At 42.7% G+C, this 19,449-nt stretch overlaps 2 protein-coding genes across 2 annotated transcripts in view; one reads left to right on the top strand and one right to left on the bottom strand.

The window, feature by feature from the left end:
- Nucleotides 1-331: 331 nt before the first annotated feature.
- srp9 (signal recognition particle 9) lies at nucleotides 332-2,278 on the bottom strand. Its single transcript, XM_053881400.1, has 3 exons — nucleotides 2,109-2,278; nucleotides 1,923-1,991; nucleotides 332-1,025 (listed from the first exon to the last, which is right to left on the bottom strand). Exons 1-3 carry the CDS (start codon nucleotides 2,178-2,180, stop codon nucleotides 906-908), a joined length of 261 nt encoding a protein of 86 aa, XP_053737375.1. The 5' UTR covers nucleotides 2,181-2,278; the 3' UTR covers nucleotides 332-905.
- Nucleotides 2,279-4,360: 2,082 nt separating this feature from the next.
- The window catches only part of enah (ENAH actin regulator), a 76,465-nt gene continuing 61,376 nt past the window's right edge, over nucleotides 4,361-19,449 (top strand). Inside the window, exon 1 of the mRNA XM_053880456.1 lies at nucleotides 4,361-4,731. Within this exon, the coding sequence (XP_053736431.1) occupies nucleotides 4,727-4,731 (5 nt within the window). The 5' untranslated portion in view covers nucleotides 4,361-4,726. The remainder of the gene's footprint in view (nucleotides 4,732-19,449) is intronic.

Below are 19,449 nucleotides of genomic sequence, written 5' to 3'. Positions count from 1 at the left end.
ACCTAGAATCCATTAGCTAGTTTTGGTTTCAATATCACATGCTTTTGTCTTATTGCAGTTCATTGTGCAGTTTGGGGGGTTATTTAACCATTATATGCCCTTTGCTTGAAGTAATTCACATCCAAATTTACCTGTCTGGTGATAATGATTCAACATTTTCACTTACCTTAACAGTCAACACTTATTTTCAAATATGATTTATCCAGCTGTTGTGTGTACATTGTGAGATAATGGTTCCATCACTCAATTTCAAACACGGCAACATTAACATTATGTGTGACAAATTCCATTAATAATCCAAATGCACCCAGCAATAGTGTACCTTAAAAAAAAGATGGTGAAACTTTTATCCAAACATCTTGAACCAAAACCTTGCTCAAATGGTAGGTGGGTGAATTGACATTTATTGAAAATGTAACACAAAAATATCCAGCAGATTGATGGCATCTTGATGCAGGTTTTCATCAAACATCTGTGTGACAGAAGCGGATTCTTTAACTGTTGGCACACAACGCAGGTAGCCTTGACTTTATCATACACTATCTTGAAAAAGATTGTTTTTTAAATTAAAAATAACTGAAGCCATGTTTGAAAAATGAAGATGCCTGTGGTGGCAAGGCCTCAAATTCCATCCCCTCACTACCAGATCTACTTCATTTCATCATGATCTGTTGGACATTTGAAAGCTTGACATTCAAAAGCAGGATCACTATATATTTGTAATGAAACAACTTGAAAAATGAAATCCTGAGAACATAAAATATATACAGTATGTAGAATTCCATTTCTGAAGGAGCATGCGGGTCGACAATCCCCAGACTTGTGGGATCTCCATCACGCGTGCTGGTTCTGTGTGTCCACACTGAGCTCAGTCCTGCTCTAGATTGTCAGCTTTCCAAAGGGTTTTAGTCCGTCTCCATTGCACTGCTGTGCGTTTCCTTGGACACCATGAGCCTCATTAGTTTTCCGTGGAGCTTCTCAATCTTCTTTACATCCTGAGCCTGGTCTGTCTTGTACTGCAAACACTGTGGAGTGTGAACAGAAAGTGGGTCAGAGATACAAGTCGACGTTTTGTGCATAGTAGCTGTATATTAAACTCTGCTGTGTATCAGCAGAGTTTGCACTGTAGCAACCTTTTTTAGTCTCTTGAGCCATAACACTCTCCCCATTGCAGCCCTTTGAGTATATGTTCACACAGGCAGGAGAGGTTTGCTGGTACCTTGGTAATCTCAGTAACAATTAATACTTTATTTACACAGCTGTGGAGTCTGAGCCACGCTGGAGCCCCACCTGATGGAGAGGAGGACACCAGCATTCGCCCCTTCAGCCTCAGTCAACCAGGGAGGAGCTACAGGTATGGAGTATGCTACCTTGCAGTCGAGTATATTCTAATGCAACACTGAGGTAGAGTATCTCTATGAACTTATTTAGTGTGGTATCTGGTCAATACAATGATGGTTCCAGCAAACTACACAATAAAGTTTCAATGAAATCTATGAACTATGTTTTTTGTCAGGACCTTTACCAGAGACAAACAAGTACAACACCAACTAGGCCTAACACAACAGCTATACACCAATGGAAAATTATATATCTTACCATTTAATTGGTTTGCAGTGATGCTTTTCACACACAGACTTTAATGTTTACCCAGACTTTTACTGAGTACTGTACTGACTGGATTTTCTTGAGACGTTCACTGTCCTCTGAAGACCAGAGTGTTTCGAGGGGCCACCACATATTAGACCACATCTCTGATACCAACTAAAAAAGTCACGTCAGAAGTATCGCTAGACACCGCGGCCATTACGGTTTGTATTCACTTTAAACTTATTGATAAACAGTGTAGAAATCCCTCCAGATGTTAGTCCATACTGAAGCCATTTTAAACAGGATTATTTTAAAACACTCATATCACTTACCACAGAGTTGTCCGTGACTTTAATACAAAGGTTTCCATCGCAGTGTCTATATTTCAGAACCACTCTAACCTGGAGACAAAACAAGTACATAAATGAGCACTTCATGTGTTGCAATCGCCGACGAGCTATGCTAACCATGTAGCAGGCTAACATCGCCCTAACCGACAATGTATAGCTTTGTTTTACCTTCATAGGATCCGTAAGATACAGTTTCTCGGCTGCGCGGGCGAACTCCTCCCAAGTTTGAAAGTGGGGCATTGTGAATTAGTCAAGGTGATTAGTTTAGAGACGAAAACAGTCGGGAATGAGTCGAGCAAAGTCGCTAACTTCGGAACACCACATCAGCAGCAACGTGAACACAGCCAATCAGAGGGAGGGAGAAGTGACGCCATAAGATATCCGGGAGTGTCTTTTTCAAAGTAAAAGTCAGAACATTATTCAACATAAAACGTCCCTTTTAAGGGTTTCTACCCATTATATTTGCACATTGTAGTCCAAAAGTTATTAGTGATTTGAGAAAGAAACATTTGTTGACAACAGTCGCCACTGGACCGGAAAAAATAAAATCGTGAACCCGAGCGACAAAACCTCCGGATATCGCCTCCTAGTGTTCTCTAAAATATATGAACTCATAAAAGCAGCGAGATTTTTTTTTTTAAATACGTAAATTAATAACAATTAAAAAAACAGCCAAATAAGCACACATGCTAGAATCAGTTTTTGGATGCAAAATTTGGATGCACTTCATATAACAGAATCATGGAGAAATGCATGAAATCAAATGATTAAAATTTACTAATACCGCATTATTTTATTTGTATTTAGTAAAATAAATACACCCACAATGTGCCAAGTAAAGTGAAAAGCTGGAGTAGCTTTTGTGTTTATGCCATCATTCGTGGCAAATCATATTTCATATATTTTGTCCATTTTGTCCCCCCCACCCCTTTTTTCACCCCTTTAATCTTAATAAGATACACTATATTAAGGGGGGTGACTGTATAACACCTCTTAATAATACCTCTTAAGGCAGACGTTCTCAATTAATTCATAAAGACCTTCGTCGTCAGTTAACCAGCAGGGGTAGCCAAAGTTCTATTTTATTTTTTATTCTTTTTTTTTAATCATTAGTGTTGGAAAATCACAGTTGTCAAAAAAAATGTTTCGTTATTTAACAGAACCAGTCTTTTTTAGCTACTTATCTGAAGTGCCCCTGTCGTCTTCCTCCCACATTCTCGCTTTATAGCGGTAAATCTGTCCTTGACAAAGATATTTTGAAATGTTGGAGGGGTTTTGTCGCTGAGCCTTGAAAATCTCCTCGACTCTCCTTTGCACTTGCTGCTCAGTTAATAGGTTCAACTTGTGCAAGAGATATCAAAATGCCGACTTATTGACACCTTGAACAGTACAACTGAATGCAGATTGTGACACGTCCTCTAATTAAATAACTTCACAGAATAAATGATGAATGACAAATTAAACACATGTGACCTGAGCTTTTGATATGTATGTACATAAAATAAACATGGTTTGAAAAGCTAACGGAACAATGCAGGTCTCTACAAAACTTGCATGTCACTATGACATGGAACCAACTTTTTCTATAAATAAAAACATATAAGAATTCAAGACGCAGCAGGAATCAAGTTAAGTTGTCAGGGAAACCAAACTGTATTGTCCCCAAACTAAAGTGCTGCATTCACATCCCATGTGAACAACAATCCTATGCATGGTGTAGCTCTTTGGATTTCAGCTCCTCGTAATTCCAAGAATATCTTTATTATTGGTCATAAAAAAGTAAATGCTTATTTTGTTGCAGAGTGTGTGCGGATAGTTGTCTGCCTCGGGTGCTCTGTGAGGGAGCTGGTACTGGCGCCGAACCATGTTCAGGGAACAAGCAGAATCCAAAGAGTGAAGGAATAAAAAAATAAAATGTTCACTTCATATAAAGACTCAAAATCGAACTTTCTAGATGACAAGAAAGGGTGATCTGTCCATCAATCATTTTCTCCGACTCATCTCATCGCAGGGGCAGCAGCCAGGGTGAAGAGGCCCAGTCTTCCCTCTCAACGAAAACTAGAACCTAGAAGCATAACATACCTAGCGTCTCCAGGTTCAGGGTCAGGACCTCCTCCCAGGTGGCCATGCTTGGTGAGGTCAACACTTCACTAGTGGGCACCATGACAAGTTGCTGGAGCCAAATTGACTGTTTTGACTGGAGGCTTTCACTCGGAGAAGGGTGGAATGACTGGAGCTCCTTTTCCGAGAGATCTGGGGTCCTGTTCATTAATATAATATCTGAAAGAAATTGTGCTTGACGTTAAAAAAAAATGAGATGAGAACGCGAATGTAATTGACGTAATGCATCATGAAGCCAGTGTGATCTTATCCATCGCTGTTAAAAGCAAATTTCCGAGTGTCCGTGAAGGCAGCACGTGTTGCAGCGGCAGACCGGTGACAGAGCGGCATTGCGCCGCATCACAGCGACCCTGCTGCGTCAGAAAAAGCCGAGAAACGCTGCGGTTTTCCACTTTCCTCCTCAGTGACTCATTGCCAGCAGCCGAGCTGCAAATCTCCAGAACATGTAGCACACGACTGTTGTTAAATCCCCCCCAAATTTCTTTTTTTCTTTTCTTCTTTTGTACTTTTCCCGGATAGTCCGCCGACTGTGAACACATCTCGACACGCCGCCTGCTTTCATTCATCTGGTCGCGTTGGAACTTTTGGGTGAAAACTAGCGGACAACTCTTTCGTCGTCGATTTCTGAAGGGCTCCTTGGTGGGTGACACCTCGGCACTTTCGACATGAGGTAAGGAGCTCGTGCGAGTGTTTAAAGATGGAAGTGAGTGGGCGAAAATGATGAAAGTGAGAAGAGGAGCGAGGAGGCGAACGGTGGAGATAAGAGCTGCGAACGTTCCCGTCCATCATGGACGCGAGTTGTTTTTCCTAACGAGCCTAAAAATGTTTTGTGCTGCGGTTAAGAACAATATGTGTTTGGTCTGCCTTGACTCTGCTCCCACTCCCACACGAGAAGGATTATCTCTGTGGAGATGGGCATGTCACTCCAGCGCGAATCCTCCCTCTGTAGATGCTACGTTTGTTGCTGGTTACAAGTGGTGAAAGTATCTTGTCAAATGAACCCTCAACGTCGCTTCTTTTGAACCCACCTTTGCTTTATCACGTCAATTACAGCACGCCATTGAAAACCCACTGTCTACTTCCCTTTCAACTCATACAATGGGCAGAATAAACTGTTAAATATGGTTCGTGGTTGTTCAGACGACACCCCACAATTGCTGCTACTGTTATCAGTTGTGGTGCCAATTTTGTCCCCATGTCCTCAGGACCAGTGCTCCTCACCAACAGTAACTTGTCAACATTAATGCTATGTTTCTTCAACGTTTGGTCAAACTGTGTCACTTTATTTCTCATCGTGACCTCAGATCGCAGGAGGTTCCATTTTTATTCCCACTTCAAACGGCTTCTCTAAATGGTCTTGAATTGCTCTGCAACAACCAATAACCAAGGCATTATGAGCCAAGCCATGGAAGCACAATAATAGTAATGCATATCTTTCCTAAGAATAGCGACTAAGGGGCAGAGTCTTATATAATGTGCCGACTGATCGTTGTCATTGTCCTACTTTTTAACACGGCAGGAACTTGTTACTCCATCTGTAAACGTCTTTGTCAAACAACACCTGACTCCACTTTACAAGGTGAAAAAGTCTTGGTAGTTCTCACACCTGTGTTGGTTTGGGTTCGGCTACCAGACCTCCACAGTGAGCTTGTTTTGTGAGATTGTTTACGACCAATTATCGTCTAGCTTTGGTCTGTCTTGGGGACTCCAACATCCATAATGGTGTCACACGTTCATAGCAATTGCGTAATGATTTCACCTATCTGAGGAATGATAGGATGTTCGCCTGTTGGTGTCCAGTCAACACAATGTGAACTAGGTGCAAACACACAGGATACATGTGGATGAAAACTCAAACTCAATTATACAAGAGGCCAAAATTTCAAACATGGTCCATGTCAGGGGCTGAAAAAAACGTTTTATTGAACAATTACTCTCAAGATAGAGGTCGGGGAAGTGACTTTTGCTGTGCATATTTTAGCTTCCAGGTGAAAAAAGTAAAAAATCGGTGTTGGATGTTTGGATTTAAGAATAATATCTGCAATTCATTGCCCTTATTTCTGTCTTTGGTTTCCTCAAACTATGGGCAATCTATGGATGCTACCTACACAAACCTTCCTCTGGCACAGAATAGGATTCAGACAATTAGTGTTAAACTTTATTGTATAACAGCGTTAACTCTTATGTTGTCAGCTCAAATGACTGAGTATGTTGTCTTAAATACATGATCTAACTTGCTGTACGATCATGATTGTGGCTGGACGACCTCCTTTGTGGAGCTCTAATTGAATCCAGCTGCCGGCCTCTCTGTAGGCCAAACTGCGGCTAACAATCGGGCCGGTTGTTTCAAAAGAGCCGCACGATATGTCCGTGTCCCAGAATACAAGTTTTCTGCCTGCTTTCATCTCTCGCCTCCCGCCATGTGCGTGTTATGTACATGACTTGAAACTGAACATCACCGTTCTACGTCAGCAAAAATGTTACTGCTGAAGAAAGGAGTAACGTGTCCGGGAGGAAGGTGATGAGATGTGTGGGCACGTGTGTTCGGGGGGGCGGGGAACAGGTGTGTGTGTGTGTGAGTGGCAGACACAACTGGTTGACTTGTTCTCGTCTGTGCGCATGTCATCGTGTCTCCCAGTCAGGTCTTGATCGAGTTGCAGCATTCTTCTCCTGTGGCTGATTCATCGAGTTTTCTTTGCTGTCATGTAAAGGTGGTCATTTCGAGCTGTGCACGTACATGTGTACAGTGTTATACCCCATTAGATGAGTAATAGTGATTGATACAGTTAGTGCTAGCCTGGAGGTCAGAGAGGAAGCTGACCTCTTCATGTGTGACTCACTCTGTACCCAGTTTAGTCATCAGCTCTCTGGAACATGGCTGTCAGGCCCAAGTGTGAACATTCAAGTGTGCTTTCTTCCCGTCAAAGACACGCGTCTGAGGCGCATTCCTAAGCGATGAGGTCGACCGGGAATACATGAGTGGTCAGTTAATTGGCCTGCGTCGCGTCAAGCCGCACGTACAGCCGATGTCAGCTTATCTGGAGTCCTTAGATAAGTGGCATCGCCACGGTGACGGGAATGTGAAGTGTTGCCGTAATGAACCTTGACAAGGGCGTAAAGGCCCGAGTGCATTCAAGGCCCTGTGGCTGGATAACAACAGCCAATCATGTCTATAAGTGCTAAGGGCTTTAGGAGTTGCTCACCAATCAGAATTGACCCTCGACTGGAAGTTTATCAGTCTCGTTCCCCCTCCAGGTGTGAGACAAACTTTTATTTTAAATGTCTGAAATGTGCTGCAATCTCCAGCTGGAGCTTCAAACATAAATCTCTCATTGGCAGAAGCTCGGTCTGTTTCCCGATCAGCCGATAATCCTCCCAAAACGACTCCTCTGTTGATGACATTCAGATGTAATTTCAACTAATTTTACAGACAGAATGCTGACTCATCAGGCGGAATACCGCCAGTGGGTTGTAATCCAAACTCATATCTGCCTCATTTCAAGTGGTTTGATTATTGGGCTCTTCCCTGCTGAGATGGAAACGATCCCCAGTTGACTTCTGGTGATGAAAAAGTTAAACTCAGATGCGAGCGGAATAAGAATGAGACAACTGCATCTGATATTCCTTTGTAGTCTGGGAGGTTCTGACGTGCACCTGCTGCACCTTCTCAAGTTTCTTTGCTTCAACTTGCCCTGTTTGCGGTTCTGAAGAAGCTCCACCAGCCAATCATTTTCCATTCAGTAGTCCACTTCGGTCAGTTCTAGGAGCTCCACAGATGTTTTCAAACACTCTGTCTTCTGTCCCTTCTGTTCCTTTGCCTGACCTAAAGGAAGGTAGGCGAAGGGTTGTTGCTGGCTATTAGCTGGACACACCCTGCTTTTCAACAGAACTCCCCATTTTCCCACCGCTGTTTTCCACAGTAGACTGTCATTGCTTCTATAAATGACAAATGAAGCCATTTGTTTCTGAAGTGGGGTTCATTTTGAGAATGTTAAGATATTTTGAAATGTATTCAGCTGAAAAATGTGTTCCATTTTTGCCTACACTCGTGTGTCGGCCCTCTTGAGGCCAGAGCTTATACTGTACAAAGCCAGATTGAAAGCTTGATGGACAGCAGGGTTGTGTGTTTAACCTGAGTGGTTCTTCTGGCTGCGCTGTGGGTTTGGTGAGCCTGTGCGACTGACATCAATTCACGGCTGTGAGGAGCTGGAATCTTGAGAACTTGAACAGAGTGATGCACTCGTCACTAGCTACCGTCACTGTCTATGTGTGTGTTTGTTAGTTAGAACCTGTGAAATAGGATGTACGTTTGAATACTGCTGCTGCTGATGTTATTTTTCTCACAGCGGTTCCCCGCACTCAGACTAAAAATCCATTAAACCAGGCAGAAAGCTGTGAAATTACCTGCTGTCATGGTTTGTTTCCAGATGTTTGTCGCCACATTTTCCCTCTTTATAGTTTTAAACAGGTTCAAGTACAGTGTGATGTCGTGCTAGATGACAGAACACACCTCAGTATTGACATGAATCACATCACAAACTGAGCTTCTTCCTCGACTTCTGAGTGCGGCAACGAACAGCTCCTGGGCTGCACCATAACCGTTGCCTTATGGGAATTGTAGTTGAGGTGGAGTGCTTTTTTATGATGAATTGTGGCAGATGTGCTCAGTGTTTGAGAACTTAAGTCGATACTTGAAACAAATGCTTAAAATATCTGAGATAGTTTGATTTCTTTTTGGGAAACCAATCTCATCTACCAAGTGTTGCACGCTCCAGCACCAGTCATGATGGGTTTGTGGACCAAAGTCTGTAAACAATGTGGAGTTAGAACAGAGTTGGAGAGGATGGCAATATATCTGTTAGGGCTGAGGCTAATGGCTATCAGCCAAACACAACAACATGCCTGTTGTGTTGGAAAAAATTGTAAATAGAAATGCATGTTAAATGTTGTTTTGACGCTTCTGTTTTTAATTTTAATTGCAAAAAATGTGGTATGAAAAGTATGTGTCCCAGTTGAATAATGAACACTATGGTGGCTAAGTTCATTGCAGTCCCAATACAAGTCATGCAAATCCAAAGAAAGTCATGGAGGGACCACAGTCAGATCTTTCCATACAGCAGATCTTAATGGTCATGCTGAATGTTCGCGTCAGGGCTGAGCGTGTCAGTGGTGCGCTACTGGCACTAATGAGTGGTCTCGTTGTGGTATTAGATGAGCTGCCTTTTCCGGTGGTTGAGGGCCGTGTGACGTGGCACATGAGCTACGATATAATATGCAGAGCCAGAGATACTTGTCAGACACAGCCGCAGCCTAATAGAAACCCATGACACATTGTGTTGTTTTGTTCGTATCTCAAAACAAGTCAGTATTCTGGCAGGTCAGGCTTTTCAAGTTTGGTGCTCTGTGCTCTGTCTTACGGTGAGATATTCTCTGATGTATAGCAGCAACTTCTTCAGCTCCAGCTGCAGGCATGTGGGCCGTCTTGCCACGTGCCTGTGATTTGGACGCAGCCGGTCGACTCGACATGTTGTGTGGCTCTCTGACCAGCTGCATGCCCATGGTGCGCTCAGCTGTGTGATTTGCTGTGCAGGGGCTTATATCAGGGACAGTTCATGAATGTGTGTGCGCATGGCGATTTCTCCTTCCTGCCCCCCTCACTTCCTCTGGGGTTATATTTATGCCATGTTGGTCAACATTTAGAGAGCTGCAGAGAAAATTAGAGGCTCTGACCTGACGTCATGCTTGACACTGACACACTGTGGCATTTGGGTTGAGACTCTACACGCTGTTCGCTGCGGTTGTTTTTACAAGGTTCATGGCAAATGTTGACATTGATACCTGCTACTTTCTAAAGACCCACCAGTCCGTGAACACAACTGTTTTCAATGGAGGTCAGGTTTCCACACACTTACCTGTTGTTATCTCAAGGGAACAGAATAACCTTAAGCTCCTTCAGCATAATCAGTTGTGACCTTTTCTCAGCTCAACAACATGGTAATTTCTAATTTGTGTTGCACAACAACTGGAGCTCTAGATGCAGTACAACATACTGACAGTCAAACTCGTGTAATATACGATATATATCTTTTATATCTTATCAAAGCGGCGCTAGGATGAGTTCACACTTTATAAGGAAGTCAACTGGTCCTCACAGCAGTCGCTGAACAGAGCCCTCCAAAGGGCCAGAGAATATTTGTAAAATTTGCTTATTGTTCCTTAAAAACTGCACACACATGAGTAACTACACATTCCATCATCTGTCATGATTTTCTCACTGTGTTTGGATCAAATGAATGGACAGCTGTTCTTTAGTCCGTTAGCAGCTTTATAGACCTTTCCAAGAAGCCTCCGCCGCCGTAATGTCGAACATTACCAGACACAACAACTTGGATCAAAGCTCGGGGAAGAATTCAGCGGTGTTCAATCCTGCCAATAAAACCCTTTTCCACATGTAGACTTCAGCCAAGCCAAATCTTTTGTTGTACCAGAAACTTGCTGCTCATCTTCGAACATCTGTTTTCCAAATTACGTTGTGACTCTGTTGTTTTCCTATGTAATTTCATTTTAAACATGAAAGGAATTTCTGCATATTCTAAGTTCTGCGAAGCCTTTGCGGAATATGTTTGGCGGGATTTGTGCAGGGGGGAAATAGGCCAACGGAAATAAACAGTTGTTTATTTACAGAGATTTTATAGGGTTCAGAAAGTCTTATGAATTCCTGACTTGGAGGAAGTGCTGTCTCGCGACGTGACTTTGGAGAAGTGGAATAAAACCCGAAGGCACTGGGAGGTTGTCATTTTTGGAAGTCACAGCTTTTGCAGATGATGTCCTCTTTTCACACTGGTTCGGACTGTTGCTTGCGGAACTCAAGTGGCGCATTCCGGATGACATATGAAGAGACGGACCACTTCTGATTGGAGAGTGATTTACGTTTTTATTGTTACCAATTCAATTCAATTGATATCAAAACTTTCCCCTCTGATTCATTGTTTCTCTATTGCATCTTTATTGACCGCCTTACGTTCCACGTTTTTTTTTTTTTGGGAGGGGAGGAGGATGATGCTCCACCACTCCGCCGTTTAAAAAAATCCATACGTTGTTCGTGTTCCTTCACTCATCTCTGCATGATCGTCCAATTTGGGTCCGATCTCTGATGGTCAAGGTGGAATAATGATTTCCTGACATAACTCCCAAACTTAAGCATTAGCAGTCAAAAATCTAATGATGATCGACTGCAGCTTGTTGTTTTTGCCATGTTCATGAATTTTGTTGAGTGCAAAAACGTTTTATTGACAAGTGTCGTAGCATATCGTAACAAGGAAATGGACAAGATTCTTTATCTTCTCTGGATAAGAAAAGGAATCAATGAAACAGAACCATGTAAACATGCTAGTCCTGGAGTTCAAACTTAGTGTGAACATAATCTCACTTCCCCCTCTATCTCTCTGGAATACTTCCGTCATCAGAAGCCGTTGTCCTGGCAACACAACAAAGTTGCCTCATCGACACTCTTTTGTTGAGCGGCCGCGGCCTCGCTCGATCATGAATGAGAAATAAGAGTTGCATTTCCAGGAAGGCAAAGGAGGGTTGGGAAACGGGTCGTGCTCTCCTGTGTCAGGCCTCATTTGCTCTCTATAATGAAGCGGCCGACACAAACCTCTCCTTTCCACCCAACGACAGAGGTGCAGTGGGATCGTGTGACAGCAAGTCTCTACAATTGGCTGTACTCAACAGTGCAGACCATGGGGGATGGACACTGACCGGCTGGAGAGGACCGTGTGTCTCTGATAGAATTCGACACCAGGCTGTAATGCAATAAAGTAACCAGATATCTCGACTTTATCCATAAGATATTGTTTTTGTTTTGTTTGAAGCTTAAAATTTGAAGTTAGATCTTCAACAATTTGCCCTATTTAATGCGCTATTCACGAAAGTTGCATCATGTTTTGTCACTCACAACTTACAAATTACTTCAACTTAAGATATAATAATTTAGACTCGTGTACATAAGCAGTGTGACACATTTTTGTGTTATGACATGCTTAATATTTTGTTATTACACTTGGTGCCTGTGAAGATTAGGTTTGTTGTCCTCGCAATTTTCAATGGAACAACAGTCATCTGACGGTGTATGCGATACATTAATTTTCCACAGAACTTCCTTGTACTTCCTTCTTTCTGAGAATCTGTGAGTATGAAATGACGAAGTGGACAAAAGCTGTCAGCAGACACTTGAAGGAGGCTGAGGACAACTCAAACGTGACGAGAACGTTGAGTAGGGAAACATTTTAGTGGCCTGTACGACAATTGGTAGCGACATGAACGCACTGGTCTCTGGTTCTAATGGACGACTTGGTGGCAAAATGTTTTTTTAATTGCTTCTCATCGAAGTGAGACACAGAGCGAGTCCCTGGTGGAGAGGAAACGTGGCGGTGTGTCCGTGTCTGTGTGCGGCTGCTCTGCTGAATTATTCATGAGGGTTTATTTTGTAGTCTGCTCACGGCAGCTCTGTCTTCTTCTGTCTCTTCATGTCCAGTAATACTAATCGTTAATACTTCCTTTTGATCTGACAACATCTGCTTGAAAGTTTCAGTCAGTAAAGTTATATTACCTTGCCAGTACTGTAAATTGAAGTAAACTGTACTGTATTGGATCAGGAGTAGAGTAACTTGAATTGTCAAAACCCATCTGTTCCAACATTAAAAAATGAGAATAAACAGTGAATTTGTTTGGAACTCGAACGCAGCTTCAGGCGCCCCAGGCGACAGCTGCTCCTGCCCGAGCTGTGGTCAAACCTTGTCTGGGTCTCGACCCTCTAATCCTGCTTGGCTATCATCTTAACCCTGCTCCTGCTGATAAACTAACATCTTACACCTAAATCGCACCGGCTCTCACAGCAGGTAGCCGCTGGTGTGTTTAAGGACCTGGACACTAGGTGCTGAAATATTGAAATATTGCTCTTGAAAACATTGAAGCATTGGAATTATATTGTTAGGGTCTAAATGAGATTTTGTTTTTCCAATTTTCACTTGTTTTTGTTCTAGATAGTTTTATTTCCATTAGAATTCATGTGATTTCTTCCTGAATTTGCATGTTATTAGTTGATCGATTAGTTCCCTTAGCTCCGTTTCTGTGGTTTGAGACCAGTGGAGAAAGCTGTAATCTGACTAATGTTTACCGCAGAGATTAACCTGTCCGAGCTCCTAGTCCAATAAGAGGCTGGGCAAGCAGAACAAACTTCACTGGTAGATGTCTGGAATGACTTGGAGGTGATCAGCGAGAGTGTCTCTGGGCACTGATAAAAGAAATGGTCTGTAGAGGAAGTCCACGTCTGGTGCGGTGTCAAGCTTTTAATCATACTACAGGTCATCTTGCATGGTTGACCTGGCCACTGCTTCACCATCTATAGACCAACACTGTACTAGAACACGGCAGTTTCTGTACTCTGAGCCCACGAACCTGATGAGCAAATAGTCGACTTTCTTTTTAAATTAACCAAGGATTTCACATCACAGGTTCGGTGAGACGATGACTTTTATTTTGGACTGGATCAGGAATTTCCGATATGGGCCATGCAGCTTTGTGTCTAGCGCTGACATGTGACCTCTCGTGGGGGTCGGCAGCAGTTTAATTTGTTTTTACGATTTGCACTGTAAGTAATTAAATGACCCCAATTAGTCAAATGCAGTTTCGGCTTCTCCACCAGGGCTGAGTGTGTGTGTGTGTGTGTGTGTATCATATTCCCTGTGTTGTATTGTCAGTGCGAGTGCTGCCCCGTCACCTCGAGCAACAGATGTCATTGGAAGTAATAACTGGATGAAGCTCAAGTGGCAGTCAGTAACCGTCCTGTCAAACTAAAGCTCCCCGACCCGGCTGCCAGCAGAGCCGAGGGATTGGTGGAGGAAAGCAAACTCGACGATGTCACTGGTTGCGGCGTGTTGGATGACAAAATAAACATCATGGAGCGGATTAAGTAATGACGTAGATTGGTTTATTGGATTACGTTGGAAAGTATAACGTATGTTAATTTCATTTCAGCTTTGGCTTTCAAACGGTCTGCTGGAGGAGTTTGTTTGTGCGGAAATAAGGGAAGTGCTTGAAATTTGGAAATGTTTAAGGAAAATACTCAGGATAATACTGCAGCACAGCTGGGTGCCCTTTCACTGTAACTGTCGCTTTTCCACCACATGCTCCCGGTGTCAGTCCAGGGTTGGAGTGGCTTCGGAAACACAGGTTTGGCCCCCTATTGGCCAAATGTTGAAACAGAAATACATGTGTGATAGATTTAATTTTAAAAAGATGTCTTCTATTTTCAATCTTTTCGTGTAAAATTAAGTTACCTTAAATGTTTGTTACTTATTTAAACCAAATTTATGTTCTAGTATTATAGATTTTACATATACGACTGAATATATTTTACGTTTCAGCATGTATTTATGTTACATAGCATAGTATTTATAATACATAGCATATTACATCACAATTTACATTTTAAAATAAATATATAGTTTATTGTTCTTAATTTTCATATTATATACTTTTCAAATTTTATAATGTATCCCATCTGTATATTTGAAACCAAACTAATCCATATAATGGTCCCCTTTATTAGTGCCCACCCTGCTTTTTATCAATTCTAATGAAGACCAACAATTCTGATAGCACAGTAGAGCTATGAAAGAGCAGCGAAGAGCTCACCTGGGAAGAGGTTTCTAGCTTGGTAGCTTCAGAGGAAGAGTCAACTCTACATCAATATGTCCATGTATACAAAGCACAGATGTCAGTTAAGGAAATAAGAGAAGGGAAGCCATGGGGAGGAAATAGAAGTGCAAAGTGTTCATCTGGAGCTGTTGAAAACACACTTGGCTGCCTTCTTAATGTAGGACAAATGCTGCTTCAGGATAGAAAAAGAAAAAAACAAAAGCCCCGCCGGGATGCCGTTTAGGAATTTTACAAAACTTCCTACAAGCACTAGCAGATTTTCTTATCATGGCTGGTGATATTGTCTTTTTTGCACTGGAACTGTGGCCACAAAAAACCAACTGCTTGTTCATCTGTCGCTCAGTGTGTCACAGAAACATTCACTTTTCCAGTTTGGTGAGGAGTTGCAGTGGCGATAAGAATGTTGTCAGCTGCCAAATTACGCACTTGTTCTGCCATCTATTAATAGAACAATACTACATCAGCAACTCGCATATATCAAGAATGATGAGTCACTCATCATTCAAGAGCTATCTCTTCTCTTCTGCAGTTTGAAATACATTTGAATTCATTTCCAAATGAAACCACTCGTAGCAGATCTGGCTCATGAAACAAGGAAAGTTCAGTGCGGCTGACTCGATGACCCTCTAACTTAGTAAAAGCAACAGTTAGTGTAGAGGGGGGAGGACAAGCAGCTGTCGGGCAAGTGAGAGGACAGATGGACAACCACAGCAACCACCTGTTGACGTCTGTGACGGCAAATCTACCCACAAAACAAACGCTTTGATGGGTAGCTTTTGTCAAGACGTGTGCTGATGTACAGTGGTAGCTAACTTTAGCTAGCGATGCACATTTGTTCTCTGGTCAGTCTGCAGTCGGATCTTGAGAGTGCTGTAGTTTTGAGTGCCTTGTTTCACTGCTTAAACTTTGTGTTTATTATCATGTTTTATGTGTGTGTTGAGGGTTCTCCCCAGCATTTGAGCAGCGGTTGTTGTTTTTGTTGGCAATTAGTCAAGTGTGACTTGCATTGAGGACTGTTACAAACGGATCTATCTTCAATTACTGTTTCTACGATCAGGTTTTTTTTTTTTATGTAACCTAGCGCAGGCCTGCTGTAGCTAAATCTAGTCTGCGCACGCATTAGGTATAAGTGGCGATTACCCCTGCGTTCATGTGGTTCTGCAACCTTTTCATTAGTGAATCACCATGTTCAGTAATCTGTGGCTTTTGTGCTGAATAAAATGTGACTTCTGTTGTGTGAAGTTTAATTCTCGTGTGCGTAACGTCACACGCTTTCTGCCCGACCGACTTATGTTCTGGTTCAAGTGTCAGTGACTGACAGCAAGCAAGTGCTTGAGAGCTCTGGGATATTTGCAGCTTCATGTCGACCGATGAAGGACGTTTTCAGGAGAACATGGTCAAGGCAGGGAGCCACCAAGGCCACCGTCTTCCCGATATTGAAAGATTGTGCCAACCTTACTGGTTCAGAGAATCACTCCATATAATACTACCCATGTAGAGAGAAGCCAGGAAACGGAAGTAAGCGTGACGCCGTACCATGGTCGTTTACATGTAGTGGAAACCCTGGAACCTATTGAGTTGTGTTCATCCAAGCGAGTCTCGATGACTCCAGGGTTACCGAGGATGACTGAGCTGCTTTGTTGGTGGTGTATGCAGTGATGATATACGTATTCTATTCAATAGAATGTGGGCCAGAGTTGCTCACACTGCTGCCAGGGTTTAACTTGCTCAGCAGGAAGGACAGACCTCGCACACTTGACATTGGTGTTAAGTGCTTTCAATTGACTAATCACAATGAATCTAGAACCTTTCAGTTTTTGTCATTGGCATTTGAACCCACAACCTTGCACATCATAGTTAGTTTCAAGCATCAGTGTTGTGTGTGGTGCTGCAGTTGTAAAACTGCCGCTTCAGCCTTCATTAATCTGTGAGCGGTGAACCACATCAGGAGCCATCATCAGCGATTTCACAGTCGCTTGACAAGATCCTGTTTGTAAAACAATAAAAAAAAAATCATCGTTCCTCAATCACTGCTGTCTTTGTTCATTCATTTACATGGCGCTCATCTCCTCACCTTCCTTCTCCCACGCCTCCCCCCCCTCCGTTTCTCACACCCACTCGAACAGATGGACGAGTGTTCTACAGTTCCAATTTGCAAACGCGGCCAATTTATTCAGGCCCTGACATCATTCAGGAAGACTGTGTTTATCCACAAGTGTGTGCTTTCCAGATTTCACGTCTCACTTGTTGTTCGGCCTCAGCAGCCAACAGATCCAGGTCAAGAATTTGTGGCTCTAATTGCGGCTCACGCTGAAGCGATTTCATTCAATAAATCAATAACGTTATGATGTTGTGATGTATATTTTAGCGCCAAACTATTGTTATATGCTTTAGTTGCGTCAAAGCGTGACTCTTTAGTTGATACATGTCGTTCCATTCTGGGCCTCTCACTCTCATCAGGCCAAAAGGGCACTTTATTTTTCATGGGGTTGATTCACGAAGCAAATTCAAACCGGAATGTCAGGTCTGACTTCAAATGCTGACCCAGTTCCGCCTCTAGTCGTCCTCCCTCCTGAGGTGCCAATCTGGCATTAGTTAGTCAACATGTCGATTACATTTTTCAGTTTAAGACAAGAGTCATTTAGCAGGCAGTTCTCTGCTTACACTGATCGGCAGAAACCGGTGCCTGCAATAGTAAGTTCCGCTTGATAAACTCTGAATTAAAGCATTTTTATCCTCTCACTTTAACAAAAACAACTTCCCTTCCAAGCATGAAAATCTCACAGATTGGGGGAGTTTTTCTTCCCACAGCAATGGAAACAATGTCTGTGTGAGTATTGAGGGGGAGCATTGGCGGTGATGCTGGATAGAGGACTAATAAAGTGGCGTTAGGAGGATCCCGGCCTGAGTTCTGTAAATATTTGCCCTAATTGAGAAAGTGCAAAGTTAAGCAGGCATCAGGTGAGAGGAGGAGAGCTGGACGTTTAGACGGCGGATGCTTTGTTGCTCTTGCAGAGTCTTTGGCCAGGTTCCAGTTGTCTTTGTGAAATTCCTTTCTGAGCCGAGATCTCTCTGTAAACACCAACTCTGCAGACCAGTGGTGGGGCTTCACATTCGGGCCTGGGACTGTTGCCAGGGGCCAGCAGTCACTGAAGCTCGATGTCGATTTGTGCTCCGGTTAAAGGCCCATTTATGCTCCCTTTACATATGAAATTGTACCTGTCCTTTCTAAAGTATGTGCCCATGCGTTCTTTGTGTTGGTATCGCTCTTCACCAATATATCCACCAGGGGGAGCATCCCAGAGTCAAAAGTTTAAGTGAAGTTTTGTTTTTATTTTTACGACAAACTCCAAAACAAACATGGACACAAAAGAGGAAACAGAGTCAGCGTTGTAGGAGGTGGCGGTCGGTGAGGTCCATTCTCCATCCAGAATGGTCACTATAGCAGCTCTTGTATTTCATATGACCTCAGCGTTGGAATATTAGACCACAGGTTGGCCTCTCTTGTTGAGTCTTCACAATGGAATGTGCAATAAGATACACAACACTAACAGCCTCCTTGGTCACAAAATTGTTCTGACTCCGGCTGCTGGGTTTCATTTGGATCCAATCTGAGGGTCATAAATCACAGCAGGTACGAGTCCCGAAGGAATGTGTGGTTCTGAGTTTTCCCTCAGATTTTTGGGAGCTGAGTTTAGCAATGTAAAAACAATATCGATCTCTATCTCTACGTCTATCTCTATCTCTAATCACATATTTGTAACTTATCTATATAGCATGAACAAAATATTTTACTTATCATTGACAGAAATACAAAGTGTATTTTATTTTGTTTATTTAGTCTTATTTTAGTCTAAATAGTTATGTAGTTTTAATAGGAGGAAATACTTTTCATTTATTTTAGTAAATTTACACCTTTTATTCAGTCTCATCCGTGTTTTAAAAAGGACGGTACAATCACTGCTTCACCTCTTTCCAGTTCTCATTCTTTAGTGAATATTCGATCCGCTTCTCTATTCACTCCTGTCTTTTGTTCAGAGTCTTCCCATCTCCTCCACCTCACTCGGAGTCAATCTGCACTTTTTATCTCCTTGAAAGAGCTGCCGAGTCGCGTAATGACAGACACGGACACAGAAACTGCTCTAATGTGTAGTGCTGTCCACTCCCAGCGGTTCAGACAAATCCCAATTTGGAACCTGCACCTTGCTCACTGGGCCAGTAAATTGGCAATCTCTAGGTGATGGCGGTGTTATTTAGTGAGAACATGGGAGCTGCTGCTCAGGGAGGAGAGGGACTGGGTATATGCCATCAAAAAAACTATGATAATTTATTTAAATTTTAAAGTGAAATACTCTGATTGAGTGAGGAACATTCAGGAGTCTAATCCTTTCGTGGACACCTACCTGAAACCCAGCTGTAGAGCTGTTTCTTGGTCGACTGAGATCATCCAGGTCTCCTTTTGTGACTTCCTTTGTGTTCTAATGCCGACTGGATATGACCTATAATACAAGTGATTCAGCAACAAGTAGTGAAACCGTGATGGTCAACTTGAACTGCCCCGAGTGACTATCATCTGTTAAAGACCGCTGGCCTGTTTCTCTCCTGTTGGAACGAAGAGTGTATCGCCATAGTGACGGAGCTTTTGGTTGTCTAGCGTGAGAGGTGA

This window comes from Synchiropus splendidus, chromosome 12, assembly GCF_027744825.2.
Source record: "Synchiropus splendidus isolate RoL2022-P1 chromosome 12, RoL_Sspl_1.0, whole genome shotgun sequence".
Taxonomy (NCBI): Eukaryota; Metazoa; Chordata; class Actinopteri; order Syngnathiformes; family Callionymidae; genus Synchiropus; species Synchiropus splendidus.
This window is presented reverse-complemented; position numbering and strand designations above follow the sequence as displayed.

Excerpts from the sequence above, each read along its gene's own strand:
- srp9 (XM_053881400.1), bottom strand. The coding sequence starts at position 2,180 with ATGCCCCACTTTCAAACTTGGGAGGAGTTCGCCCGCGCAGCCGAGAAA. Across the intron at positions 1,992-2,108 it reads ATCTTACGGATCCTATGAAG|GTTAGAGTGGTTCTGAAATA; the intron begins GTAAAACAAAGC and ends TTTTGTCTCCAG. Across the intron at positions 1,026-1,922 it reads AAGTCACGGACAACTCTGTG|TGTTTGCAGTACAAGACAGA; the intron begins GTAAGTGATATG and ends CACACTCCACAG.